The sequence below is a fragment of the Mobula birostris genome, chromosome 10, assembly GCF_030028105.1.
Source record: "Mobula birostris isolate sMobBir1 chromosome 10, sMobBir1.hap1, whole genome shotgun sequence".
Classification (NCBI taxonomy): Eukaryota; Metazoa; Chordata; class Chondrichthyes; order Myliobatiformes; family Myliobatidae; genus Mobula; species Mobula birostris.
Genome location: NC_092379.1, coordinates 66,080,476 through 66,100,137, shown reverse-complemented (window position 1 = coordinate 66,100,137; position 19,662 = coordinate 66,080,476). Strand labels below are relative to the sequence as shown.

At 42.5% G+C, this 19,662-nt stretch overlaps 1 protein-coding gene across 3 annotated transcripts in view; it reads left to right on the top strand.

The window, feature by feature from the left end:
• klhl13 (kelch-like family member 13) overlaps nucleotides 1–19,662 on the top strand; it is a 220,768-nt gene that overhangs the window by 158,758 nt on the left and 42,348 nt on the right. For all 3 annotated transcript variants that reach the window (XM_072270383.1, XM_072270381.1, XM_072270384.1), the window contains one exon: nucleotides 6,662–6,803. In XM_072270383.1, the coding sequence (XP_072126484.1) occupies nucleotides 6,662–6,803 (142 nt within the window). The remainder of the gene's footprint in view (nucleotides 1–6,661; nucleotides 6,804–19,662) is intronic.

Here is a 19,662-nt window from a genome sequence, read left to right as displayed (position 1 = left end):
CTTTGGTTTTATTTTATTATGTGCCCCTAAGTACCATGAAACTACATCCTCAATAATGGACTCCAACATCTTCCAGCCACTGACGGCAGACAAATAACCCATAATTTTTTTTTTCTGCCATCCTCCTTTCTTATTGATTGGAGTGACACTTGCAATTTTCCAATCCTCCAGAACCATTCCACAATCTAGTGATTCTTGAAAGATCATTACTAATGTCTGCACAGTCTCTTCACCTACCTCTTTCAGAACCCTGGGGTGTAATCCATCTCGTCAACTGACTTATCCACCTTCAGACCTTTCAGCTTTCCAAGCACCTTCTCCTTAGTAATAGCAACTACACTCACTCTGCCCCCTGACATTCTTGAATTTCTGGCATACTGCTAGTGTCTTCCACAGTGACACAAAATACTTTGTCCACCATTTCTTTGACTGCATTATTACCTTTCTAGCTCATTTTCTAGTGGTCTAATATCCACCCTCTTACTTTTGATATATCTGAAAAAAAATTATGGTATCCTTTTTGTTATTGGGTGGCTTGCCATATTTCAGCTTTTCTCTCTTAATGGTTTTTTTTGGATTTTTTTGTGTATTTTTAAGAGCTTCCTGATCCTCTTAACTTCCCACTGATTTTTGCTATATTATTTGGCCTCTCTTCTGCTTTTATTTTGTCTTTGACTTTGCTTGTTAGCCATGGTTGTGTCATCCTCCCCTTAGAATGCTTCTTCATCTTTGGTATGTATGTATATGTGGCGGGAGGAGAAGATGGCGGCATGCTTGCGTGCGCGCAGCCCTCCGGTGAAAAATGATATCGTATCTGTTAAATAGGGGCCGTGGACAATTCTGATTTGATGGAGTAAGGACGTGAAAGCACACAGGAACATCTGGAGAAATTTCTGAAATGCCCGTTCGCTGCTGTCGTTACTGTGTGGTTGGGAATCTTTCAGAGGGTAGGCCTCAAATCCCCCAGCCTTGCCTGCTTTTGGCAACCGAGAAGGAGGTTGAATCGTTCGGACAGAGATGGCACTCAGTACTCGGTGTCGGAGAGCTGATCAGAGCTCGAAGTTTTCGGATGACTCAGAGTCAGATTATGGTTGGCATGGTAGGGAGAGTTTTTCTTCCTTCTCCCGTCTGCGTGAGATGTGGGACATTTGAGAAACTTTGAACTTTACTGTGCTCATGGACGACTTCATCAAGTTATGGTATTGTTGCACTGTTGTAACTATATGTTATAATTATGTGGTTTTGTCAGTTTTTTCAGTCTTGGTCTGTCCTGTGTTTTGTGATATCACACTGGAGAAAATAATGTATCATTTCTTAATGCATGCATTACTAAATGACAATGAAAGAGGACTACGTGTCTTCATAATCTATTTATGGTGCACCTTACGAATTGCTCCCAGAAGCTCCAACCATTGCTGATCTGCGGTCATTCCTATGACCCCTTCCCTTTTCCTACCTACGTCGTTGATACTAATATGCTCACTTTCCTCCTTTCAAATGCTGTAGACCTGATTCTTCACATCGCTGAACTTAGCACCTGGAAGGCACCACTATCATATTATAGTGTCATACAGCATGGAAACAGCCCCTTCTGCCCAACCATTTTATGTCAACTGTGTTGCTTACTCCCGTCTGTCAACATTTAATCCGCAGTGCTCTAAACATCTATCCATGTTCTTGTCTAGATTGCTTTTAAAAGTTGTTAATGTGCCTGCCTCTGCCACTATTTCTGGCAGCTGATTCCAAATACTCACTAATCTTTGCATGAAGAAGCAAGCTGCTCCCAAAGTTCCTTTTAAATCTGTCAATCCTGATTTTAAACACATGATCTTTTGTTTTTAGCGTCCACTGCCCAGGAAAAAGGCAATGCATTTTTACCCTGTGTATGACCCTCATGATCCTATATATCTCTATCAGATGACCCTTCAATCTCCTGGATTCTAGGGGAATGAAGTACTAGTCAATGAAACCTTTCCTGGTATGTGAGGCCATATTGGAGACTCAAGAACATCCTGGGGTTAGGAGAGTGAATTTCTACTTATAGTGAAGAGTTGAAATTGGGGCCTCCAGAGTGTTAAATACCTGAACAGTCAGTGTGCCTGTGGAGTAGTATTGGTGGGTAGGAGAATGGGAAGGTGAGTTTGTTGTCTAGGGGAGGTGAGTGGTGGTGTGTTTGGTCATGAGGATATAAGATAAATAATAGGATGTGGTTATTGAAGTTCCAGGCCAGCATACACAATAATCTTGGCAGTTACCAACAGATGGTCTAATTTTTTCAGCAATGCTTCAGGAGTTCTGAATGGGAATTGCCATCTGATATGTGTGCTTCGAAAGCAGGAAGTGTCCAGTAAAGTTTATAGGGTTTTGTGAAAGACATGGGGAAAGTCTCAAATAAACTGCAATGTAATCACATTGTTGAACCTCATCAGCACTTTTTCTAAATCCTTGCAAGGTCAAAAAAAGTCACACTAGTACTGAACAAAGAATATCACATACTTCTATCATTAATGACGCGCAGTAAGCAAATGTAAAAATGAGTTTTCTTACTAGATTACACCAATGATATTGAGGTGAGTAACAAGATCACCTGTTCCTTGGTGAATCAGAATTTTATGGAGAAATGAGTTTCAGTTCTACAGCATTGGTTCTGATTGAAGGAGGAATGTAAATCAGGTAAATATGCCTATGATTTTGTTTTTAAGGCCACGATATTTGAGTCCTTAGACAAAGGGATGGTATCAGAGGATAAGAAGATGGAAAAAGTAACATACTAATTTAAAAATGAAGCGACGATGGTCAGCCAATCCAATAACAGTGATAGGAAAACTTAACAATAATTTCCTGCAGACTTCTATTGACATCTTAAAAAACGAGCTATTTGATAGAAGTTGGTGTGCATGGAAAGACAAATTACATTTTACCAATGTGAAGTCCTTTGATGAAAGGGTAGCCTGGTTGACCTACTTATATGAACTTTAAAAATACCTTAGTCAAAAGTACCACGTCATATACTTCTAAGAGTTTGAAGGTAAAGTAGCAATGTACTGTAGTGTGACTACAAAACCAAAAAGGTTAGAAAACAAAGCAGCATTGAGTAAATTGTCTCCTGCATCATCACCAATTTCATCGATTCTGGAGATTTCCCATCCACGCCACCAATTTCATATTTCCCTTACCCTACAATGCTTGTCTCCCCGAAGTCATGGGGTAGCAATGGACACCCACATGGGCTCTGGCTATACCCGCATTTTCGTTTGCTACATAGAACAGTCCATGTTCCAAGCCTTCCCTTGTAATGCTCCTCAACTCTATTGCGCTACATCGAAGACTGCATTGCTGATTTCGTCAATTTCATCAACTTTGCCTCCAATTTCCACGCTGTCCTTAATTCACTTGGTCCATCTTGACACCTCCCTCCCCTTTCCCAATCTCTCTGCCAACATCTCTGGAGACAAACTGTCCACTGATGTCCTTATAAACCTACTGATTCCCACGTCTAACTTGACTATACCTCTTCCTAACCTGTCTCCTGTAAAAATGCTATTCCCCTTTCTCAGTTCTTTTGTCTCTACTGCATCTGTTCCCAGGATGAGACTTTTCCTTTCCAGGACAACAGAGATGTATTCCTTCTTCAAATAGTGGGGTTTTCCTTCTTCCATCATTAATGATGCACTTATCTATATCTCCTCTGTTTCCCAGACACCTGTGCTTACCCCGTCTTCCTACCACCTTAACAGCAAATCTTAACAGTGTTCCTTTTGTCCACACTACCATCCCGTGATCTTTGCATCTAAAACATCATTCTCCCCTACTTCCACCATCTCCAATGGGATCTTACACCAAACACATCTTTATGTCCCTCCTGATCTCTGCTTTCTGCAGGGATCACCTTGTTCAATTGTCTTTCCCCACTAATCTTCTTACCAACACTTATGTCTGCGAGTGACCAAAGTGCTACATCTGCCCATTCACCTCCTCCCTTACCTCCATTCAGGATCCCAGATAGTCCTTCCAGGTGAGGCAATATTTCACCTGTGAATCTGTTGGGGTAATCTATTGTATCCAGTGCTTCAAATACAGCCTCCTCTACATTGCTGAGACCTGATGTAAATTGGTGGACTACTTTGTCGATCACTGCCAAAAGCGGAATTTCCCAGTGGTCAACCATTTTAATTCCTATTCCATTCCCATTCCGTGATGTGTCCACTCTCAGGGTGGAGAAGCAACACCACATATTCGGTCTAGGTAGCCTCCAACCTGATGGTATGAACATTGATTTCTTCTTCCTATAATTTTTTCCCTCCCCCTTCCCTCCTCTTCTATTCCCCACTCTGGCCTCTTACCTCTTCTCTTCACCTGCCTATCATGTTACCCTGGTGCCCCTTCCTCTTTCTTTCTCCCATGGTCCACTCCCCTCTCCTATCTGATTCCTTCTTCTGCAGCCCTTTACCTTTTCCTACCCACTTGGTGTCATCTATCACCTTCCAGCTAGTCGTCCTCCTCCTCCTCCCCACACCGTTTTATTCTAGCGATTTTCCCCCTTCCTTTCCAGTCCTGAAGAAGGGTCTTAGCCCGAAACATCAACTCTGTATTCTTTTCCACTGATCCTGCCTGTTCTGCTGAATTCCTCCTGTATTTTGGGTGTGTTGTATCCATGGAAAGGAATAAACCGTCAACATTTCGGGCCAAGAACCTTCATCAGGATTGGATTGGAAAGGAAAAGAGAAGAAGCCAGAATAAGGTGATGGGGAGAGGGGAAGGAACATAAGATAGCAGCTGATAGCTGAACCCGGGTGAGGGGGAAGGTGGGTGGATGAAGAGGGTACAATGAAATGAGAAGCTGGGAGGTGATGGAGAAAGAGGTGAGGGGCTGCAGAAGAAGGAATCTGATAACAGAGAACAATAGAACTTTGTGGGAGGAGGGGAAAGAGGAGATGCATGAGAGGGAGGTGATTGGCTGATGAGGACAAGGGGTAAAATGGGAGCCAGGTTGTGGAATGGATAAAGAGAAGGATGATGGGGGAGAAATAGTGGTGAGAAAGGAATTGTAGGGGCAGGTGATGCACCTCCCCACTTGCAGAGTTAAGTGCCATGAGGGAGGAGTGGACAAAGTAGTAACGTAGAGAACAAACCCCACAGAAAGCAGAAAATTGGAGGGTGGAAGAGAAAGATGTGTTTAGTTGTAGGATCACTTTGAAGACAGTGGAAATTATAGAGAATGATGTGCTGGATGTGGAAGCTCCTGAGCTGATAGTTAAGGACAAGGGGAGCTCAATCCCTGTTATGGTGACAGAAGTATGAAGTGAGAGCGAATATCCGGGAAATGGAGAAGATGCGGGTGAGGGAAGCATAGATGGTAGAGGAAGAGAAACCCCATTCTTTGAAAAAAAGAGAACATCCTAGATGTTCTGGAATGGAATGCTTCATACTGAGAACAGGTGCGGTAATGATGGAGGAACTGAGAAAATGGAATAGCATTTTCACAAGTGACAGACTGGGAAGAGGTATGGACAAGGTAGCTGTGACATTCAGAGATGGAGACAAGAGAAATTGAGTAAGGGGGAGAGATAGCAGAGATGGACCAAGTAAATCTGAGGGCAGGTGGAAGTTGGAGGCAAAATTGATGAAATTGGATGAGCGCAGCACCAACGAAGCAATAAGTCATCAATGTACCAATGTAGTCATCAATGAAAGGAATTGGGGAGCGTTCTAGTGTAGGTTTGAAACATGCTCTCCCCACTACTGAGCACAATTACACAGGGCGCTGTCCCAGATACGCAGCATCCATCATCAAAGACCACCCCCCCACCATCCAGGTCATGCTCTCTTCTCACTGCTACTATCAGAAAGAAGGTACAGGAGCCTCAGGTCCCACACCACCAGGTTCAGGAATAGTTATCAGCTCTCAATCATCAGGCTCTTGAACTAGAAGGAATAACTTCACTCAACCCATCACTGAACTGTTTCCACTGAACAGGGCTTATTTTCAAGGATTCTTTATCACATGTTCTTGATATTTATTGCTTGTTTATTTATTAGCATTTCTTTTTTTTTGTATTTGCAAAGTTAGGTTTGTTTTGCACATTGCTTGTTGTCCATCCTGTTGGGGCTGGTCTTTCATTGATTTTATTGTGTTTCTTATATTTACTTTGGTTGCCTGCAAGAAAATGAATCTCAGGGTTGTGTATGGTGACATATATGCATGTACTATGATAATAAATTTACTTTGTACTTTGAACTTACTTATCTTGTTGGTTAGACTGCAAGGACTCATAAATAGCAGGCGGTAAATTAGATGTGCCTGAATTGAGTTTCAAGTTTCTTTTCCTTTTCACTGCCCTTTTGGTGTTGGAAAATTTCTATTCAGCAAGTTCCTTTGTTGCTTCTTGCACAAAATTGTTTGGTACCAATTTGCTTCTATTCTCACAACACACTGTTCCTGCTGATGTGCACTTTTTCAAAATGGTAATTGAAAAAACTTGCTTAATGTACATAATCTATGATATGATTTACACATTTTTAAAGCTGCATCATGGAATAATGTAAAAATGCTGAGCCGCTGAAAGACTAATTAGTTGGATCGCTATACTGCCTTCTGTGGTATACAAGGCAACTTTCATTTAATTTCATTGTATTAATTTCTCCGTTACTCTCTTTGCAGATCTCTAGTCGAAGAGGAGGATCCTCATCTAAAAGTGTCTTTGGCAAGTGGAGACATGGGTGTGACAACCCATTTGCAGTCTTCAAAGACGGGCAATACTCGCTTCTTCACAAGCAATACCCATAGTTCTGCAGTGCTACAGGTATCCCATTTAGAAATAGTTTTCATCAATAATGGTCTAACATTTATTATTTATGACCTCTTCTGAAGAATATTTATCACTGCATATTTCCTTGTTCTTGGATAACTTAACTTCAACTTCAGAATCAAAATCAGATTCATCATCACTGACAAATTTGTTGTTTTGTGGCACCCTTATAATGCACAGACATAAGAACTACAATGCATTACAAAATAAATAAATAGTGTCAAAAAAAGGAATAATGACATTATGTTCATGGGCTCATGAACCATTCAGAAATATGATGGTGGAGGGAAAGAAGCTGCTTCTATTGAGTGTGGGTCTTCAGGCTCCTTTACCTTCTCCTTGATGGTAGTAATTAGAAAAGAGCATATCCTTGATGGAAGAGAGGGTTGTGCCATGATGGAGTTGGCTGAGTCTTTTACCCTCTGCAACCCCTCCTGATCCTGTGCACTGGTGGCTTCATACCAGACTGTCATGTAACCAATCAGAATACTCTCCAGTATACATCTATAGAAATTTGTGAGATTCCTTGGTAACATACCAAATCTCCTCAAATTCCTAACACAGTAGAACCAGTGGTATGTGTTCTTTATGATTGCATCAATATATTGGGCCCAGGATTAATCTTTTGAGATATTGCCACCCAGAAATGTGAAGCTACTCACCCTTTCCACTGAGGACCTGTCTGTGTTATCTTAGTTTCCCTTTCACAAAGTCTGCAAAAAGTTCCTTGCTCTTGCTGATGTTAAGTATAAAGTTGTTGTTACAACATCACTCAACTAGTTCAACTATCTCACTCCTGTACCAACATCTGAGATTCTACCAATAACAGTGGTGTCATCTGCATACAGTGCCTTGTAAGATTATTCAGCCCCAACCCTTTACTCACATAAATGAGTATTATAACCAGGGATTATGATCAATTTAACTGAGAAATTTTATTTGTGAATTGGATTTTATTTGCTCCCAACTGTTCCTCTGCTACATTGACGACTGCATTGGTACTGCTTCAGGCACCCATGCTGAGCTCATCAGTTTCATCAACTTTGCCTCTAACTTCCACGCTGCCCTTAAATTCACTCAGTCCATTTCTGACCCCTCTCTCCCCTTACTCGATCTCTCTGTCTCCATCTCTGAAGACAAACTATCAACCAACATCTTTTATAAACCTATTATTCCCATGGTTATCCTGACAATACCTCTTTCCGTCTCGTCTCTTTTAAAAATGCTATTCTCTTGTCTCAGTTTCTTTGCCTCCACTGCATCTGTTCCGAGAATGTGGCTTTCCTTTCCAGGACGTGAGAGGAGTCCTCCTCCTTCAAAGAAAGGGATTTCCCTTCCTCTACCATTAATACTGCCCTCACCCACATCTCTTCCATTTCCTGAATATCTGTAGTCACCCCATCTTCCTGCTGCCTCAACAGTGTTAGAGCACCTCATGTACTTACCTACCATCTCATGAGCCTCCGCATCTAATACATCAATCTCCAAATCTTCTGCCATCTCCTAAGCAATCCTACCACTAAAATATCTTTACCCTCTCCCCCCGCCCCCCCCCCCCAAAGCTCCACTTTCTGCAGGGAATGTTCCCTCTGTGATTCATTTGTCTGTCCATTTGGCCTTCCCCACTGGTCTCCCTCCCAGAACCTGTCCCTGCAAGCGGCTAATGTCTTCCATTTAGGGCCCCAAAAAGGTCCTTCCAGGTGAGGCAACGCTTCACCTGTGAATCTTCTGGATTGTTTGTTATGTCTGTTGCTTCTGATGCAGTCTCCTCTACATTGATGAGACCTGTTGTAAACTGGAGGACCACTTCATTGAACACCTCTGCTTCATCAACCAAAAGCAGAACTTCCTGGTGGCGGAACACTTCCCATTCCCATTCTGACATGTCAATCCATGGCCTCCTCTTATACTACGATGAGGCCATCCTCAGGGTAAAGGAGCAACACCTTATATTCTGTCTGGATAGCCTCCAGCCTAATGGCATAAATATCAATTTCTCCTTCCAGTTTAAAAAAAATTCCCTCCCCTTCCCCTGTTCTTCTATTCCCCACCCTGACCTCTTCTCACCTGCCTATTACCTCCACCCTCCTCTGCCCCCCCACCCCATGCTTCCTTCTCCTTACCTTTCTCCTGTGGTTCACCTCCTCTCCTATCAGATTCCTTTCTCTCCAGCCCTTTACCTTTCCTATCTACCTAACTTCACCTATCACCTAGCTATCCTCCATCCCCTCTCTATCTTTTCTTCCTGGTATCTTCCCCCTCCCTGAAGAATAGTCTCGGTTCAAAATGTTGACTATTTATTCATTTCCATGGATGCAACTTCACTTGCTAAGCTGCCCCAGCATTTTGTGTGTGTTATTTTGGATTTCCAGCATCTGTTGAATTTCTCATGGTTATGTTATACTGTCAACGGTTGTTTCAACTGATTGAGAACTATAATGCATGCAGTTTAATTGTTTCCACATAACTGGGCTGTGCTTTATTTGGTCTTTGTGATTCGAATTGATCCCAGTGATTATGTATTCATAGATTAGTGTCTTCATTTGTTTTGTGCATCACTTCTTTGAGCTTTTTAATAAATAAGAAGTGCATCTAGGATGGCCAGGTGGGAATACCTTTCATTTATAGGGAAAGAAAGAAATATCTTAGCACTTGCAGAAAACTCTTGCTTTTATTAAAACCAAAAATATTTTTAGGTGTGAGATCATAATGTAGCTACAGATACATGTGTCAAGTGATCATTATTGGGAAGCAAGTGTGCAAACTGGACTGTAATGTTGATACAAGTTGTAAAATTTATGTTGGTACTGGTTAGAAGCTGGGATGCACAGGGTTTGTGAAAGCATATTTCCGATTGAATCCTTTTGTGTCAATGCAAAACAGGACATGTATTTGTGTGTTTTTCTGACAGCCGAAAGAATCATCTTTGGCTCTTCTGGAAAGATGCACAAGATGAGGCTAAGGTCATCTTGCTTTTTTGTTTACTATCTAATTCAATCACTCTGCCAATTCCCAAGTTTGATCTTGATACAAAATCAAGCAGTGGACAAGCTACAAGGCAAGCCCAAAACATTTCTTGCATATCTTGAAAGGACGACTTTTGTGTCTTTGTTCAACATCAACTTTAAGGCGTGCAGTGCCAGAGCCAGATCAGCTGAAGCTTTGCATAATACTGTATCATTCCTAAAAAAGGAGCATAACACTGAAACATTTGTATATATCCTCATGTTCATAAAGGCTTTTGTTTTCTCCTTGACCTGACTATGAATTTTGCACAATATCCAAGTCTGTACATCCATATGTGAGAGAATGGAGCATGCTTTTGATTCCCCATGCCACTGGATCAAGATCTCACTCTATTAAATCCCTAGCAACGCACATAAAATGCGGGAGGAGCTCAGCAGGCCAGGCAGCATCTATAGAAAAGAGTAAACAGTCAACATTTCAGGCCCAGACCCTTCATCAGATGGGGACCAATATTCTTTGGGGCAGATTTACTAGAGCTGTTGGAGTAGTTTAAACTAATATGGCAGGGGTATGGGAGCCAGTATGATGAAGTTGAGGATGAACCAGCAGGTTTACAAGTAGATGATGGGTGTAACAATAATGTAAGGAAGGACAAGTCAATAATTGAGTACAATTGCAGTCAGAGCAAAGAGTTAAATGGTACCTCAGAGGCAAATTTCAAAAAGGCAACGAATGCAGGACTGGAGGTGCTATATTTAAATGTGCAGAACGTTCGGAATAAGGTGGATGAACTCATGGTTCAGTTGGAGATTGGTCAGTATGACGTTGTGGACATCACTGAATCGTGACTGAAAGAAGGCCACGGTTGGGAGCTTAACATCAAAGGATATACTTTGTATTGAAAGGACAGGCAGGAAGGCATAGGCGGTGGTGTGTCTCTGTTGGTAAGAGATGGAATTGCATCTTTAGAAAGAGGTGACATAGGGTCAGAGAATGCTGAATCTTTGTGGTGGAGTTAAGAAATTGCAAGCGTAAAAAAAATCATTATGGGAATCATATGGGCCTCCAAATAGTAGCCAAGATGTGGGGCTGGGATTGCAAAGGGAGCTGGAAAAGTCACATAATAAGGATAATGACACAGTTGTAATGGGGGACTTCAATATGCAAAGGGGTTGGGAAAATCAGGTTGGTGTTGGATCACAAGAGAGGGAATTTGTTGAATACCTATGAGATGGCTTTTTAGAGCAGCTTGTGCTTGAGCCTACTCAGGGAAAGGCTATCTTAGATTGGGTGTTCAGTAATAACCCAGATCTTATGAAAGAGCTTAATGTAAAGGAACCCTTAGGAGGTAGTGATCATAATATGTTTGAATTCACACTGCAATTTGAGAAGGAGAAACACAAATCAAGTATTTCAGTATCACGCAAACACGAGGAATTCTGCAGATGCTGGAAATTCAAGCAACACACATCAAAGTTGCTGGTGAACTTTCCCAGGGCTGAAATGGTTGCCACAAGAGGACACAGGTTTAAGGTGCTGGGGAGTAGGTACAGAGGAGATGCCAGGGGTAAGTTTTTATTCAGAGAGTGGTGAGTGCGTGGAATGGGCTGCCGGCAACGGTGGTGGAGGCAGATACGATAGGGTCTTTTTAGAGACTTTTAGATTGGTACATGGAACTTAGAAAAATAGAGGGCTATAGGTAAGCCTAGTAATTTCTAAGGTAGGCACATGTTTGGCACAACTTTGTGGGCCGAAGGGCCTGTATTGTGCTGTAGATTTTCTTTTTTTTTGTATGTTTCTATGAACGCAGCAGGCCAGGCAACATCTCTAGGAAGAGATACAGTCGACGTTTCGGGCTGAAACCCTGACGAAGGGTCTTGGCCTGAAACGTCGACTGTACCTTTTCCTAGAGATGCTGCCTGGCCTGCTGCGTTCACCAGCAACTTTGTGTGTATCAGTGTCACAATGGAATAAAGGGAATTACAGAGGCATGAGAGAGGAGCTTGCCCAGGTGGATTGAAGAGAGATATTGGTTGGGATGACGGCAGAGCAGAGGTGACTGAAGTTTCTGAGAATGGTTCACAAGGCGCAGGATAAATAGGTCCCATAGAAAAAGTTGTTCTCAACTGGCAGGGCTAGGCAACTGTGGCTGACAAGGGAAGTTTATAATTGCATAAAAAGAAAGGAAAGTGCATATGTAGCCCCCTGGTAAGCCTCAGGCTCGCTCAGCTCACTTTCGTCTGGGGGGAGCAGCCTTCGGTCCTGCCAAACTGGGTAATCAAATTTGTGTGGATACTGTGTGATGTACCCCACCCCGCCAAATTACAGACAATACACCATATGCGATTAAATGATTACACTTCATAGATCTTACTGTAACTACATAATTAATAGAGATAAAATATAAAAGGAAAGTAAAGGGCGCCAATCTTATCAAAGTTCAACCACTTTGTGCATGACAGTTGGAGCTCAATTAACGGAGTCCACTTTCCACCATTCGATCCCCTCCGAACTCCTCAACTCGCCGCCTGGGACCAACCATGGTGGTTGACTAGATGCTCCACACGAGTCTGTCTTCGTCTCCTCTCCTCACCAAAAACCCTGGGCCTCAGACTCCTGCTCGGAGTCCGTCCCACCACCCAGCTTACAGCATTGCGTCTCCTCTCTCTGTCCCCATCGCGCCTTCTGCCTCAAAGCCCGTGCAAACAATAGCTTACAGACACACAGGAAAGAATAACATCTATCCCAATTGGTTAGCAAATGAATACAATTCTCTTATCAGTACTATAACCCAAACAAGCTGCGAGAGAGAGAAGCACTTTCTCAGTGGTTAACATAACAAAGAAGCCATTTTATTCTAACATAACAAAGAAGCTATTTTTATTAGCCTTGGCAGTAACATAAAAGAAGAAACCCTTTACGCATATAACGTAGCAAAAGTGAGTGGGAAATTGGATGATTGGGAAGTTTTTAAAATCCAACAAAAGGCAACTAAAAAAATCTATGAGAAAGGAAAAGATGAAATATGAGGGCACAGACTAGCCAATAATATAAAGTAGGATACCAGAAGTTTTTTCAGTTATATAAAAGAGTAAAAGGGAGGTGAGAGTTGATGTTGAACCACTGGAAAATGATGCTGGTGGGTGAGGTAGTAATGGGGGGCAAATAAATGGCAGATGAACTTAATGGGTGCTTTGCATTTGTCTTCACTGTGAAAGACACTAGCAGTGTGCCAGAGGTCCATGAATGTGCCAGGCAAACTCAAAGGTGTTAAAGGTGGACAAGTCACCTGGACCGGATGGACTACATCCCAGAGTCCTGAGAGAGGTTACTGAAGAGATAATGGATACATTGGTTATGATTTTTCAAGAGGTCTGGAAGATTGCAAATGTTACTCCTTTCTCTGAAAGGGAGTAAAGTAAAAGGAAGGAAACTATAGGCCAGTGATTGGGGAAGTGTTGGAGTCTATTATTAAGGATGAGGTTTCGAGGTACTTGGTTACTAGTGATAAAATAAGCCAAAGTTAGCATGACAAAGGGAAATCTTGCCTGACAAAGAGTTCTTCAAGGAAGTAACACGCAGGGTGGACACAGACACAGTGGGTGTCATTTATTTGGATTTTCAGAAGGCATTTGATAAGGTGCCCCACATAAGGCTGCTGAACAAGATAAAATCCTATGGCGTTACAGGAAACATACAGGCATGGATAGCGAAATGGCTGACATGCAGAGGCAGCAAGTGGGAATAAAAGGGACCTTTTCTTGTTGGCTCCTGGTGACTATTGGTGTTTCTCAGGGGTCAGTATCGGGACTGCTACTTTTCACATTGTCTGTCAGGGTTTAAGTCATGGAATTGATGTCTTTATGACAAAGTTTGTGGATGATACAAAGATAGGTGGAGGGGTAGGTAGTGCTGAGGAAGCAATGCGATTGCAGCAGGACTTGGACAAATTGGAAGAATGGGCAAAAAAGTGGCAGATGGAATACAGTGTTGGGGCATGAATGATAATGCAGTTTGGTAAAAGGAACAGTAGTGCGGACTATTATCTAAGTGGGGAGAAAGTTCAAATGTCAGAGGTGCAGTGGGACTTGGGAGTCCTCGTGCAAGACTCCCAGAAGGTTCATTTTCAGGTTGAATCTGTGGTAAAGGATGAAAATGTAATGTTGACATTTATTTTGAGGGGAATAGAATATAAAAGCAAGGAGATAATGCTGAGCCTTTATAAGACACTAGTCAGGCCACACTTGGAGTATTGTCCACAGTTTTGGGCCCCATATCTCAGAAAGGATGTGTTGTCATTGGAGAGAGCCTGGAGAAGATTCACGAGAATGATTCTGGGAGTGAGGGGGTTAATATAGGAGCGTTTGGCAGCTTTGGGCCTGTACTCACTGGAATTTAGAAGGGGTTCTCATTGAAACCTACTGAATGTTGAAAGGCTAGATAGGGTGGATGTGGAGGGGATGTTTCCTATGGTGAGAGAATCCAAAACTGGAGAGCACAGCATCAAAATTGAGGGGTGACCCTTTAGAACAGAGATAAGAAGAAATTTTTATTTTTAGCGAGCGAGTAGTAAATCAGTGGAATGCTCTGCCACAGACTGCAGTGGAGGCCAAATCCGTGCGTATATTTAAGGCGGAAGTTGATCGTTTCCTCATTGGTCAGGGCATCAAAGGATAGGGTAAGAAGACAGATGTATGAGGTTGAGTGAGATCCGGGATCAGCCAAGATGGAATGGTGGAACAGACTTGATGGGTTGAATGGCTGAATTCAACTCCTATGTCTTATGGTCTTGTGGTCTTATCAGGGCTGGAAAGGAAGAGGAGAAGAAGGCTGGGGAGGGGAGGAAGAAGTACAAGGCAGTAGGTGATAGGTCAAACCAGGAAAGGGGAGGTGAAATAAAGAGCTGGGAAGTTGATCGGTGAAAGAGATAAAGGGCTGAAGAAGGGGGAATCCGATAGGAGAGGAAGAAAAGGAAGTGGGAGGAGTACCAGAGGGAGGTGATGAGCGAGTAAGGAATATAAGGTTTTGCTCCTCCAACCTGAGTATGCCTCATCATGGCAGTAGAAGAGGCCATGGATTGACATAACAGAATGGGAAGTGGAATTGAAATGAGTGGCCACTGGAGATCTAGCTTTTTGTGGCAGGTGGAATGAAGGCGCTTGGCAAAGCAGTCTCCAAAGCTACGTTGGGTCTCACCAGTATACAGGAGGTCACAGTGGGAGCACCAGATACGGTAGACCCCAATAGACTCGCAGCTGAAGAGCCACCTCACCTGGAAGGACTGTTCGTGAGGAAAGATGTGTAGGGGCAGGTGTGGCACTTGTTCCCCTTGCAATGGTAAGTACCAGCTGAGAGATCCGTGGGGAGGGGCAAGTGGACAACGGAGTCACGTAGGGAGTGATTCCTGTGGAATTAAATCCCTTTTGTTGTTGATGAACAGCTATACCACATTTAAAAAATGTCTGGAAGTTCATGGACTGTCCCAACAGCAATATAACAGTACACCACTCTGCTGTAATAGTTTGGGCTTCATCACCAATATTGCTGCCCTTAGGGAGATCCAGTAGGCTGGAGGCAAACAGTTCAAATGGCAAGGCAGTGGGAACATCTTCTGTAAGGGTGAGCTGGAAGTAGAAAAAAAAGCTGCCCAGCAGATTATCGGCACCCAATTGCCCACCATTGAGAACATTTACCATAACCGCTGCCTGGGCAGGGTGAAAAGCATTATCAGGGATGCACCTCACCCTAACCATGGATTTTTTACTCCCGTCCCATCTGGTAGGCGCTACAGGAGCCTCCGCTCCCGCACCAGCAGGCACAGGAAGGGCTTCTTCCCTGAGGCTGTGACACTGCTGAACCTCACATCACAGCGCTAAGCAGTATTGCATCCGTATTGTACTGTCTCAGTACTTTTATACTTGTGTGCTGTAGCACTTTTTTATTCGCAGTTATTTTGTAAATAACACTATTCTTTGCATTTCTGGTCAGATGCTAAATGCATTTCATTGGCTTTGTATCTGTACTCGGCACAATGACAATAAAGTTGAATCTAATCTAATCTAATCTAAAATCGCTTTCATGGAGTTTATTTAACTACCAAGCCAGTCCAGTGTTTCAGTTCAGAATTAATGTACACAGTATTACCCTTAGGCTCACTCTAAAGTTAAACCAGTATAATACAGTCAGTAGTGCATGTCCCCAGTGTTGAATCTTTGGATGATGTCAAGAGGGGCTTCTATTCTACCTTGCAAATATACTGGTCCACATCCCAGAGGAAGGCAAACTGACCCTTCTGGACAATATATTCACCAAAGAGGGAAAAGATTTAAACCTCTGGCAATGTATGACCGGCAGTGAAGCAGCAACAGAAATAACCAGGTGTGGATATCTGTCCCAACTACGCCTTATATTGTTGTATGTACTTCTATGATATTGTCCTATCTTCTGATGTTCCAGCAAAAAAAACAATCCAAGTTGTTAAGATTTGTTACGTCCCCCGTAACTGGGTTGCCAAACCAGCAGAAATGGACCACTTAGTTGGAGTCTGGTTTAACAGAAGCTAATCAAGTTTTATTAAAGAAATAAGTAACACAGTACTCTAATCGTAAGGATATAAATGCAACAGATTAGCAATGATAAAACACACATGTACACAGACTAGGGTAATAGGAATCAACCAAGCTCTATCGCAGTCTAGGGGTAAAATGATCAGTCTCAAGTGACGCAGAGTTCAGTTCAGTTTAGTACAGTTTGCAGTAATCGCTGTTGTGCCGTTGGGGAGAGAGAGAGAATGCAAATTTTGATTCAAACAGACCTTTGATGTTCTTCGCAGTTAGCTTTCGGGCGAACCCTTTTATGTCTTCTGTGGTCACTGACTGTGACCCCTCCGTTCCGGATACGACCGTTCTTCCGTGGTGAACCCGGCACCCAGGCAAGGGCGGACACACACACCAGGTTCCCGACAATCGTACCTTTTCACCCTGTGCGTCTGTGGTCGGTTCCCGCGACCAGACCTCCGAACTCCCACTTGTGGGGGCACACCGCTCTTCCAGGGTCTCGTGATCTCGTGGTGTGTGTTGTGCCTTAGCGAACCTGTTCTTTTTATCCCCCTGCTGGGGTATCACCTGTCCATCAAACTTCAAACAGTTCAGGTTCAAAGCATTCGGTCTGTCAATATCTGAAATGTGTTTCTTTCTCATTAATCTCTGTCTTCTCTCTTATTAGCATTTTGAATGTTTCTCCATTGTCTCCCTTATCTCTCTCATCAGCATCAATCTTCTGATAACTTGGTTTTTCGTCACAGATTATGATAGGCACAGATGGTCAAAGTTTTTTTCCCAGGGTAGAAATTTCAAATTCTAGAGGCTGCATCTTTAAAGCAAGAAGGGGAAAGTTTAAAGAAGATTTAGTTTTTTTTAAAGTGACTAGAACCAGGGGAAGTGATGGAAACAGATATGAGAACAACATTTAAGTGGCATTTCAATGGGCATATGAACATGAAGGGAACAGAGGGATGTAGACCATGTTCAAGTACATGGGATTAGTTTGGATTAGCATCATGTACACCTAATTGAAGAGCTTGTTCCTTACTGTATGTTGTTCATGATATCAGCAACAATTTTCCCAGTACTTTCCCTGTGGTGCCAAAAATTCCTACCTTGTGAATAGTGTCAATCCTGTACTAGAAAGTGTAACCTTGCTCTAACTTTTTAAAAAGTAATATGATTCCTTAAGGTTGTCATAGCTGGGATGGTAGTGGGGATAAGCTCCCACTACCTACTAAATGTTCCCAGTGGCATGCATCTCAAATAACCTCTGACAACCAAGTGCAGCTCCAGGCCTTCACATGTGGCTTAGCTACTGAGCCAAGTAGAACCATTTCTGCTGATGGGAGAGGGGGCAAAGATGGGTTCCTGGTGCCTTAAAACCAGCCACTTTGGGCAGATGGGGCTCGTCAGCTGTAGTTGGCAGCACATCTAGAAGGAAAACTCTGATCTCTAACCTCCACTGCCATGCGGCTATACCCATTCATGAGGAAGCCTTCGGGAATAAACCCCGAAGGAAAGATCTGGAGCCCCTAAGTCAGTTCTAAGTTGAGTTTAACGCTGACTGGCAACTCCCATGATACCTCTGGTGCTGAACTGTATTGGTCTCTGCTGTTCCTTTGGATTAATCAGCTGCGTGTAGCATCAAGACCCACACCACCAGGTTCAGCAGTAGGTATTACAAGTCAACCATTAGGCTCTTGAACCTGAGGGGATAATTTCACTCAACTTCACTCACCCCATCACTGAACTGTTCCCATAACCTATGGACTCACTTTCAAGGAATCTTCATCTCATGTTCTTGATATTTATTGTTCGTTTATTTATTATTATTATATTTTTATTTTGTATTTGCATAGTTTGTCTTTTACACATTGGTTGTTTGCCCAATCTGTTGTATGCAGTTTTCATTGTTGTGTTTCTTGGATGTACTGTGTATGCTTGCAGAAAATGTGCTACTACAGTCAAGGCATGGGATTACCAGGAAGAAATTGAAGGCAAATGTTATGCTTTTATCACAACAGGATTTGAGTTCAGAAGCATTTTCTACAATTAAACTGTGTCTTAGTGATACTGTACCTGAAGAAATGTGTAAATTTTCCTTTTAGGAACAAATGTACTCACTGCAGAGGAAACACAACAAAGGTTCATCAGACTGCTATGTGTTGGCAGGGCTGTAGTAGGAGTGGAGAACAGCTCAACTCTATTACTCTATATTTTGTAATACTCTTGTGTACACCAAACTATCTGCCCCCTGCACTATTCAGCCGACAGAGGAGTTTGACTCTCGCCTAAGGTGCTAAACAGGAGAATGAAGGGAAGAACAATAAGATGTAAAGCAGATGGCAGGAGGAGATGATCATTGTACCCATTATTGAGTGATACTATGTTAACTGTTCCCTTCGACTTTGTAGGTCTTGCAAGCAGATGTTACTGAAAGACTTCAGTCTTCTTTGCAGGGAAGTGGATCAGCAATGTCATAGAAGGCTAGACTCATGAGTTTCTTTTGTGTGCTGTGGTAGTACTGGACCCTTACTGTGGTTGGGAGCTGGAGATGGGGTGATGCATGCTGAACTAACTTACTCTAAAATCTCGCTAAGGGTAATTTGTAATAGTTCATCATACTCAGTGAGCACATGACCCCATTTTATATTATCAATTGATTGACTTCTTAGCAAACAGCGGATTTATTCTTTTAAGTATTTGGTTCTGTTAAAGATTCTCACAGGTTTCAAATGTATTCACTACAAATCATTTTTGGCATTTCCAGTGGCTGATGTGTCAACACTTGCAAATTCCATGGCATCAGTATAATTGGCCGTAATGATTTTTGTGAAAGTTGTTTTCAGTGCTTGCTTGAATTACAGCCAGTTCTCACCACTCTGTTCAGCTGCTTGGCTCTGTAATCAGGAAGAATCTGGAGGAAATACAATCGATCCTGTCATCTGAAGGAATACGAGACAGAGGGACTTTGCTGTCCAAAAGCTTTTAAGAATCAATAGAAGCATTTGCATTGCTATCAATCTGGTATTTTATTCCAACGCATGGCTTGAGGCAGGACAACTAGTTATCTCAGCATTGGATAAATTCAATGCAAATAGGAAAGGCGGGCTTTAAGATCCCAATATACACTGTTACATCTTTATAGGTGATGATGCTGATCATAGACACATTTTGGAGGCACTTGTATGTTGTTGTACTGAGTTCTCCAGGGAATTACAAATATATGATCTTTCTTTTTGGGAATATTGGCATTGATAAGGCATTGATCAGACTGTACTTGGGAATATTATGAGCAATTTTGGGCCTCTTAACTGGCATTGAAGAGGGTCCAGAGGAGG